Genomic DNA, 10,717 nt, shown 5'->3' with positions numbered 1-10,717 from the left:
TAAATATTATAATTAAAATAATCATAAAAACATAACCCGAATATAATTTTTTAGAAGAGTACTGAATCAAATAAAAAATAATAAAAATAGAAAAAATTCTTTTTTCTTTAAATAAACATTTTCATCAATAAAACCAAAACCAAAATGAAAACCCAGACCCACACTAAATTAAAATCATGCTGCACCAAATCAAATCCAATATAAAAAACGAACGAATTCGAATATAATCGAAACCCGAATAACAACCACTAGTCTCAGATCCAAAATAATATTTTATCTAAGTTTAGATCGGTTTCCAAAAAAAAAGAGCCGCAGTTTTGTCTTGAACTCAGCTAGAAAATTCCAACATATTTGGCCTTGTCTAAACAAACGAAACCAATAATCGAAGCCTTCAAATATCTGAAACTTGGTATACGGACGACCACAAGCCGATGTTATGGAAGCTAGGCCTGGGATTATACGGTGAAATCCGTATACTATACACAGAATAATTCAATCGGAAGGAAACAGACAATCTGCGAATACGTTCAAAGCCAAAGGAAATCACAGAAACAAAGAAGCAACGATTTTGCAATTGCAACAGTGACCGCAAAAAGAACAAAGACCAAAATCTCTCAGTTTCTTCATCACAAGAAGAGATGTTTATTCCCTTTTACTACTCCTCTAGTCCTAAGTTTGTATAGTAGGCAATGAAATCAGTAAAGAGTTCATTTTCACCGTTCAATCGGAAGCACACATCCTCTACTCTTTGATCCGAGAAGGCTCTCCCACCGTGTTTTCCATCCGAGTGTACCATTCACCAATGCGCGTATTCTCCACCATATCCTTTCCAGATTTAAGATACCTTATTGGCCTCAGGACGCCGAAAACAGCTAGATCAGCCAAGTTTGGTTTTGAACCACCTGCCAATTGTTAATCTATAATCATCAAATTGGTCCGAAAATACGAGATGTGGTCTGTATAGTTTTTTTTAATCTTTTTTTGTATAGGCAAGATCAAACATGTGTTGTAGATAGCTCATACCGAGGTATGGACGGCCTTCCAAAGCATCAACCCACGTTTCCGCAGCTTCATACAGAGCTGCACGTTCATCAGTGATGTTATATTTCTTCTTAAGTTTCTTTGACACAAAGTACATAGCCGTTGCGCCGGCATACTTTGCCACTAATCTTTCCGTGAAGCTGAAATTGCCTGCAAATTTGTCAGCGGAGTACCATTATTACTATGTCGATGAAATGCAAACTCCAGCCAAAATCTCTCCACTGATGAGCTTTATAGCCACATCTTATCTGTTAAAGTCTCAAAAATGGAATGCCCGTTTACATCCGGTCAAATATTACAGCAGAAACATCTTCTGCGAAGAAAGAAATGGATGAGCATAGACGAGACTAATCATACCATGGGTGGTGATGTAATCAAAGGATTCGAGAGCCTCTGAAGTATTCCTGTATATGTTGGGCGACAAAAGATGTACAAGGTGATTGTCCACCCACCTGTGTAAGGTGCAACACATTATCAGCTTCATGCCACATAATAATAAAGTAGAACCCTAACTAGAAACGGTACATGAGACCATTTCGAAGAATGGAGGATCATACTTGCGCCATTTAGTCTCTTCATCATCTTCAGACTTCGGAAATTCTGAATGCATCCTTTGGGATAAGTTATCGATTATCTCTACGCCACACAACCAGAGAACACTCACTCATGAGCCAAGACAAATTCTACGCTATGGGTTCAGAAAAATAAAAAGGAGAAAAATCTGCAAGTCATAAAAGGACAGAGGACAAACCTGAAGAATCAACCAATGGTTCACCGTCAACAGTAAGAATTGGCACCTTCTTATAATCAGACCATTTTATCTCCTTTTTACTGATGGGATTCACTTCAACAACCTTGTAAGGAATCTTGTTGTAATCCAAGAAAGCTGAACCGTACAAGAGATGGCAAAATCAATCGAAAAAATGAGAATAAGGCTTCATCAATATTCAATAATCAAGCTACACAGACAATGAATTAAGAAAAAAATTGGCATAATCAGTCCGAAAATTTTACTTCTGGGCTAGTCGGATTGATATCGATTCGAAACAGATGCTACAACAAAGAAACATTTCAATGGGCTCGCATTTCTCACTGTTTCATATCACTTCATTTTAACCATAGATCGGAGAAAGATCTAAACATGGATCGAAAATTTCAAAACTTAAATTAAGATCCGAGAATTCGACATCGAACACTTCAATGGACACGACCAAAATACCTTTCACCTTGTTGCAGAAAGGACAAGCCTCGTACTGGTACAAAACCACTTCCTTGGGGCTAAATCTCCGCGTTGCCCCAGGCACCTCCTTGGCGTGAACTTCGTGAGCCAGAGACGACGCTGCCGCGGCAGAGAAAACCACGATTCCGGCGACTCCTCCGGCGAAAGACGGCGTTGAGAGGGCCAACAGATCATCCAGTAGGCGGGAGCGAGTCCCGGGGTTGGAGGACGAGGAGGAGCACGTGGTCATCATCATCGCCGCGCTTGCGAGCCGCGGCGGAGGAGTTGTAACGGCGGCGCGTGCGAAAAGTCCGGTAGCTCTCCTCATGGCGCGCGTGAAGAGACGTCAGAGAGATCTGGAATTGGATCGCGATCGTGTTTTTGAGTCTCTCCTGTGAAGCTGCGTTTTTGTAATTGCTGTGTTTGCTTACTCGTTAGAAGTTTTTAGGGTTTAAGCTGTGTCCACGTTTTTTCGTTTCGAGCATTCGGGATGTCTCGGACGACGACTGGATTCGGTACGTTCCGGTTTATTAAGATGTTTCCGGTTAGGAGAATTCATCGATCGAATCGAACCAATCCGAATTTAGTTCTGAAACCGTTTCCAAATGAATTCAAACTTGAATGGGTTTGAAATCAATAGAAGTTATAGAACTATGGCGAAACCAACGCCCACATTACAATTAGTTGAACTTTCTTTCGGTGTAAATTAATAAATCCAGACAAAATAAATCACATCACGAAAATAACTAGTTTGATTCTTTCGTGAATTCGGTTTTCAATTCAAGTTCATTTCAAATTATGTGTGAAAAACTCTCATTGTCTGGTTAGGAATTTGAAGCCTTTAGGAGGAGAGATGAGATTCGAAAGGATAATCTTCGATAAATGACCTTGAACTCCCCAAAACCGAGCTTGTGGGATCCGAAGTAATTTTTAGAAACGTTCCTTGTACAATTGAGAATTCTGTGACCTATGATATCTATGTTGGTTGTAATGCTCTACGATGATCCGTGATATGATATTTGATTTAATATTGATTTATTGGTTTATGAATACATTACTTTTCCCATTATATGATTGACATGTTTGTTATATTTCGGTAAATATCTTTGACTCATTGCAAAATGATTTTAAATTCTCTGATCAGTCATTATTGTGGGAACGATGATGAATTAACACTAGCATGAGGTGTGATTGATGATCATGGTAATGATTATATGCATTGGATGCAAATCACAATCGTGGGTACTCGTAGAGAACGAGTGACTAGATGACCCGCATGAGATTGTCACATGGACACGAGTCATGACTTGAATCTTATACAGCAATTCGTTCTTGGATCATCAGACCTGAGATGTCTAGAGTATCTGATATGAGGAGTGGTGTGTCTTGACTGCGTCAAACGTCGTCTTTAACCGGATGATTATAACGGCGTCGCTCAGATATGTTCACGAATCATATGGAGATAGTAGACATGCAATACGGGACTTGTCACCTCCTTAACGGGAGAGATATCGCTGGGCCCCTCGTGGAAATCGGACTGTGAAAACGCGTGGCCACGCTATAGATGAAGTTACATCTATTTTACTGATCGATTTGCCAAGACGAGAAAGCGGTCAAATTTGAAGGGTCCTTGTTCAACATATAATATCGTGAGACAAAGGATCAAAACTTGAGTTGTTGATGCCTTGACTAGATCACCTCTAACTCAATTCTAGGTGGGTGGTCATGACGTCTTGCTAGAAGCTAACCATGACTTGTGATTCGAGAAAAGTTCCCGAAGCAACTACTACTTAGAATGGGCCTACAGGGTCACACATCACTAAGGATGGATTTATACGTGAAGAATCTGAAGAAAGAAATTGAGATTGGACCGAAAGGAGCATGAGAAAGTGTTCTCAGTGTGTTGGTTCGAAACTGACCAAGTTTGGTCATCCAATGGATTTCTAATCAGTTTCACAAACTGATAGTGACCAGAGCACCATATCCATCATATTTCACTTTTGTTCTTTGACCTGTGATAACTATTGATATTAGGGCTGGACAAAAGTACCCGATTTTCGGGTATTCGATTTGTGGATATTCGATTTTCGGGTATCCGACTATAAACGGATCCGGGGCAAATAATAATTTGTAAATATCTACGGGACAAGTCTAAATCCGGGTATCCGACTATAAACGGAATCTTATGTATTATGCATTTTTGTAACATATATGATACATATTTTTTAGGGAGAATCGCCGTAAAATACCTGTACTTTTCCCTAATCTCAATTTAATACCTGTATTTTTTTAATTACTGAATAATACATGTACAATTGGTTTTTTCCTAAATAAATCTCATACTTTTAAATTATTGGCCAAAAAATCTCTACCGTCAAATAACAACCATGTAGATAAACAGAAATTCTACGTGGCGACAAAAATTTTCAACATCTCTCCCATCGCCACGTCAGAAATTAAATAAAAAATTAATAAATAATAAAGAAATTATTAATAATTATAAAATAATAAAAATAAATAATAAAAATATACATACACACATATACATATATACATATATAAATATACACATACACATACATATATATATATATACACATATATATAGACATGCATATATATATAACACATACACATACATGTATATACATATATTTATGTATTTATATGTATGTATATATATGTAGCATGTATATATGTGTATGCATATATATATATGTATTTATGTATGTATGTATTTATATATGTCTGTGTTTATATGTATGTATGTATATGTGTATATATATATTGGTATGTATACGTGTGTGTTTATATGTATGTATATATGTATATATGCATATATATATATATATGTGTTTATATGTATGTATATGTATATATGTATTGATATATATATATATGTATGTATATATGTATATATATGTATATTTATATATGTATTGGTATATATATATATATATATGTGTGTTTATATGTATGTATATATATGTATATATATGTGTGTATGTATATATTTATATATATATATGTACATGTATATATATTTTTATTATTTATTTTTTTATAATTTTTTATTTAATTAATTAATTAATTATTATTAATTTATTTATTATTTATTTAATTGCTGACGTGACGATGACGTGTCGATGATTAAGAGAGATGTTGAGAATTTTTGTCGCCACATAAAATTTTCGTTTGTTTACGTGGCGATTATTTGACGGTAGGGATTTTTGGCCAATAATTTAAAGGTATGAGATTTATTTCAGAAAAGACCAATTGTACAGATATTATTCAGTAATTAAAAAAATATAGATATTAAATTGAGACCAGAAAAAAATATAGGTATTTGACGACGATTCTCCCAATTTTTTTATTATTTTATTAATACTATTAGTAAATAATAGGTTAACTTTACCTTTTCCCTTTAACTTTTCACCACTCCCTCCCTTTCTCTAATTGTTTTTGGTCTTCTACGATTTTTCACTCTCCATCGGTCGTCATTGCATATCGTCGTCGTCTTCACCACCATCATGGAGCGTTCACCTATCTCTCTTTGTTGATCGTCTCTCGAATTTACCACAAATATGAGTGTATTTAGGACTTTTTGGTTTGATTTTTCGTTTTGATTTCTCATCCCTAGGTTTTTTGTTTTAATTTTTGAGGTTGTGATTTTGTTTCTAGTTCTTTGTTCTGGGTTTCAACGTTAGAAATATTTAAATTTCATTGTAGATTTTGTGTGGTTAGGGTTTGGGTTGTTAGTAATTTAGGGTTTAAGAGGCTCGATTCATTGCAGATTTTTTATTACTTCTAGATTTTGTGTGTTTAGACTTGATTTATTGCAGATTTTGTGTGGTTAAGTTCGATTCATTATAGATTTTATGATTTTTTTCTAGATTTTGTTTGCAGATTTTTTTTTGTGTTTAGTCTTTTTTAATGAATAAATATTTATGGTACGTTAAAAATTGTTTCTATTTTTAACTTCGTGTTTAAAAAATCTTTGTTACTTCAGATGTCAACAGAACATAATACTGAAGTTGCATCTATTCAAATGGAGATGAAAACTGATAATGGTATCCATGTGTCAAAACCTAAATCTGAGACATGGAGTCATTTTACGAGAACTAGTATAGCAAAAAAGGTTGCATGCAACCATTGTGGTGCATTGATTACATGTGCAACAAAAACATGTACATTGATTAGTGCAACGTTTAAACATATGAAGTGTTGCAAAAAATTTCTCGCGTGAGGATTGTGCTAGTGATGATGTTTTTGGTACCAAGAAGTTGAAACAAACTACATTACACCATAAAGTAGCAAAAAGTGATTTTACAAAGGGGATTCCGTCATTTGTTGCTTTTGATCAAGTGGCTTGTTGAAAAGCTTTAGTGATGATGATTATAATGGATGAACTTCATTTAGATTTGTTGAAAGGGCAGGATTTCGATCCTTTATAAGTGTGGTTCAACCTCGGTTTATCATTCTGATACGTGTGTCGAGTCTAGAATTTATAACCCGATTCACAACTCATCGCAAGGATACGGATCATTGCAACACGGGGTCAAACGCAAGGACCGATTGCTAAATCGAAAGCAAACAAGTGGAAGTAATGATGATGGAAGTGTATGGACTCAAAAGAAAGTAAAATAACAAAGCAAATAAAAACGTGTAACTATCAAGCAAAGATGACCATGGGTGTCGGGACCGTATTCGCGTGTATGGGCATATGCTAAGCATGCGAGAATCACGATATCGTACTTATATTCGGGAATCATCAAGCAACAAGAATAGAGAATTCACCTCCCGGTCTACCAACTCACTACCTACAGAGTAACTCGTCAATCTTTCGATCTATTCAAGTTAACCCTAGATGCATGAAGAACGCTATCATCAATCCTAAGTCGATCAAACCATATTCCTATGTGAATAATACGATCTATTCTATCGATGTTTATCCGAAACTAAACTCATATTCCTATGTAATTCAGAATCTAAGATCATTGATCAAGGGGTCAGCAAACATCAATCGAATAGAAACACAAATCGATAAAACCGAAATAAACATAATGTTGCAATCCAAGTTAGAGTTCAAACATACCCAAAACACAAACGAATCTCTAACCCACAGCCGTGGATCTACTCACGGTTCATGGAAAAATACAGAGTAAAACCGAAAACAGAAAGAAAAGAGGGAAAAAAAAGACTCATGTCGATAGCCGCTGCGATCTTCATGTTCCAACTCCTCCTCTTCTTCTCGAAACCTCGTCAACTCCTATTTCTCTCCCCAAAACTCTCCCAAGTCTGAATGAATCTCTTAGACGTCTGTAGGGTTCTTAAATAAACTCTAGGCGGTGCTCTCCAAGTCCTTCCCCAGTTCTGATTCTTTAAAATTCGAATTTTAAGTTTTTTTCAAATTTTGACTAGACCGAGTCAAGTCTTGACTCGACCGAGTCAAGTCCCGACTCGACCGAGTCAAGTCTTGACTCGACCAGTCAAGTCGAATGTTCCTAGATGATCTCGGCCCATCTCAGCCTTCTGACTCGACCCAACTAACTCGGGCGTTGACTCGGGCATATTGACTCGGGGTCTTCGTAACAGGTTTGGATTGGTATGTCTGCAACATGTTGACTCGGCCTACTTTCCATAGTTGACTTTGGCCGAGTCATGACGGGAAGTTCTTGGTGCATCTCATCCTTTTAGCTCTAGATTGCTCCCGTTTCAGTCCAATTATCCTCCAATACCTGTAATCCTATAAAAACACAACCAAATCGAGTTTCGTGACCTAACACGCCTAGAATGTCTATAAATGCATGTAATCCTCGTATAAATCCTATGAAAACGTCATGAAAATATAGAGAAAAATAGAAATTATCAAATCCCCCCAGACTTAAACTTTTGCTCATCCTCGAGTAAAGAACGAAGGAATAAAATCTGCAAAACGGAGAATGACGAACATCAAATAGCATCATCATGAAACTCAAAAGCAAAACATCCATCCAATGTTAGCTACCCGTGAATCATACCCAAACCGGTCTACTATGATCTTTCTACCAAATATTAATCTACCTAGTCATGGGACTTTTATTGCCACCTAGAACCCCGTAGAATCTCTACAACTCACCAAACATATTTCCGAACCTATCATTATCTCAGTTTAGCCTCTTCGATCTAAGTTCTACTTTATACATGGATTTTTACCTTTTTGTAGAATTTTTCTATCAAACGCTAGCATCTCGGATTTCTAGGACGTTGAAGTTGAAGGATATCCTTTTTCTTTTTTTTCCTTTTCTTTTGTTTTCTCTTTTTTTTCTTTCAATGCGATGTCCGACCCACAACTTAGACCCGAACCATCGATCGTTGCACTCATGTACTCGAACGATTTTTGTTGACGAGATTTTGACAGCGGGGTGTCGAGATGCTTTATTTTTCCAAGCTATTCGTTGAACTAGATTTCATCGACCTGCAAGACTCGGAAAAGGTTCTAAACAAAACTTATAACCTGGATATAGTCGTTTCAACTCCATAGGTTCTAAATAACAACCTCATCCCACAAACTTTATATAGAAAGTCTGGAGAACCATCAATTCGACACGGTTCAACCAATTCTACAAAGTCGCTAGATCATCAGAACGTTCGTATTTTATCATCCCATAAATCTTCCAAATGATGCTCAAACAGGTTTTCAAGGTATGCACGTGAACCTATATGAACCTAAATCTATATGAAAAATGCAATCATGCAATCCTAATAAAAACCCACTATATAAAAAATATATAAAAAACGTGTAAATACAACTAATGCAAAGTGATATGCAAAAAGTGAAAAAAATTTCTAAGTCTATATGCCATGATAAAATGCACCTAAACTAAATGCAATCCTAAGTAGATAGGCCTGAATGTGTGAAGGATCTATCCACCCCCCAGACTTGAACCATACACCGTCCACGGTGTAGACTCTCGTCCGGAAAAGTAGAATTGAAGACAACGTATCAAAAGAACCAATAAGAGGGATAGAGAAACTTAGCTTTGCGAAATTCGTTCGCTCGCAACGAAGTTAACTCACGTCAAATGCAAGAGCTCTCACACACTCTATGAAGAAATAGGGTTCGAAAATCCTGACTCGGTCCAAGTCAACATTTGACTCGGTCCGAGTCAACATTTGACTCGGTCAAGTTAGGTTACCTGTAATTGACGCTCTTGAAATTGAGATTCGGTCCGAATCAAGGCCCTGTGATATCTGGTCAGACTCCGTTCCTTCGCTCGACGACCTGCAAATCAAGCTCTATAGTCCTACACCCGGGGGAAAACACCGGTAGGCTCTCAAATCCAAAATCTTAGGTCTAAAGAGAAAAGTCTAAAATCCAAAAACCCCTAAACTATGCAAAAACCTCGGATTGCCTCCCGAGAAGCGCTTATTTATAGTCATTAGTGATGGAATTCCTGGGATCTCTAAAGTGAATCCTATTCCTAAGAGATCGATTCTAGGGTTTGCGCAGCGGATGTAAAACAAAAATTTTATAGAACCCTAGAACCATGCTGCTATTGAATCGTAGAAACGTTAGAACGCTTACTTCAATCGATCCGGGACCTGTATCAATCGAAGAATTCGTCTGATCACGAAAGGGAGGAAGAGTACCTCGCCCTCTACATGTTTCCACACCACGGGATGGATTCCAACGGGGCATTTTACTCAAATGACCCACTTGGGTCGCACCAATTTCACGCGTACACCACCAAAAAAACAAAAAAAAAATTCAACTTTTAATCCATTTTTCGGCTGAAAAAGTCCGAAATATCTTTTTTTTTCATTTTTTTACGACCTTATTATGACTAACATATAACTGATATACAACTAAAATAAGAAATAGTTATAATCGTATAGAGATAAAAGTCTCAAATAAAACATAGTTATTTTTAAAATTCGACAGATGATTTTTTTGCTACCTTTTTTAGAATCAATTGTAACTATATTTAGAATTAATTACGAAGTCGTAATAACGAAGTTGTTTTCGAACGGACAAATATCGCGTATTCATTAAGGGTAATTTCGTCTTTTAAAAAAAAATAATGCGTTATATTTTTTGTGGTGTACGCGTGAAATTGTTGCGACCCAAGTGAGTCATTTGAGTAAAATGCCCATTCCAACGATTGGAACTTGTCTGCTAGGACTCGAATCTGCTATTCGATTTGTGCTTTGAGAAAAACGGACTTTGATCACACTCACAACCTCTTGGATCTAACCAAAAGTCTGTAGGAAGTGTTCTAAAGTCGGCTTCCTTTCATTAGGGTTTTATCTCCTTCTTATAAAGTGATTTTACCCTAATTTCGGTTTAATTTCGGAAAGATACGAAGACCGGAATGGACGGTCCAGAAATACATGTGGACCGTCCGTTCCAGCCATGCAGAACGGACGGGCTAGTTCAGTGGACCGTCCGGTCCAGCCCTTCTGGCACCGGCAATC

At 36.8% G+C, this 10,717-nt stretch overlaps 1 protein-coding gene across 1 annotated transcript; it reads right to left on the bottom strand.

Annotated features, from left to right (window-relative positions):
- Nucleotides 1–491: 491 nt before the first annotated feature.
- LOC104798670 (prostaglandin E synthase 2) lies at nucleotides 492–2,707 on the bottom strand. The gene is made up of 6 exons (XM_010520844.2): nucleotides 2,261–2,707; nucleotides 1,793–1,927; nucleotides 1,599–1,677; nucleotides 1,399–1,493; nucleotides 1,024–1,191; nucleotides 492–902 (listed from the first exon to the last, which is right to left on the bottom strand). The coding sequence occupies exons 1-6, from the start codon at nucleotides 2,586–2,588 to the stop codon at nucleotides 742–744; spliced, it is 966 nt and encodes a 321-aa protein (XP_010519146.1). The 5' UTR covers nucleotides 2,589–2,707; the 3' UTR covers nucleotides 492–741.
- Between the last annotated feature and the right edge of the window lie 8,010 nt (nucleotides 2,708–10,717).

The sequence above is a fragment of the Tarenaya hassleriana genome, unplaced genomic scaffold (genome assembly GCF_000463585.1).
Source record: "Tarenaya hassleriana unplaced genomic scaffold, ASM46358v1 Cleome56, whole genome shotgun sequence".
NCBI lineage: Eukaryota > Viridiplantae > Streptophyta > Magnoliopsida > Brassicales > Cleomaceae > Tarenaya > Tarenaya hassleriana.
Note: the sequence above shows the minus strand (reverse complement) of the source record. Positions and strands in the feature narration are given on the sequence as shown.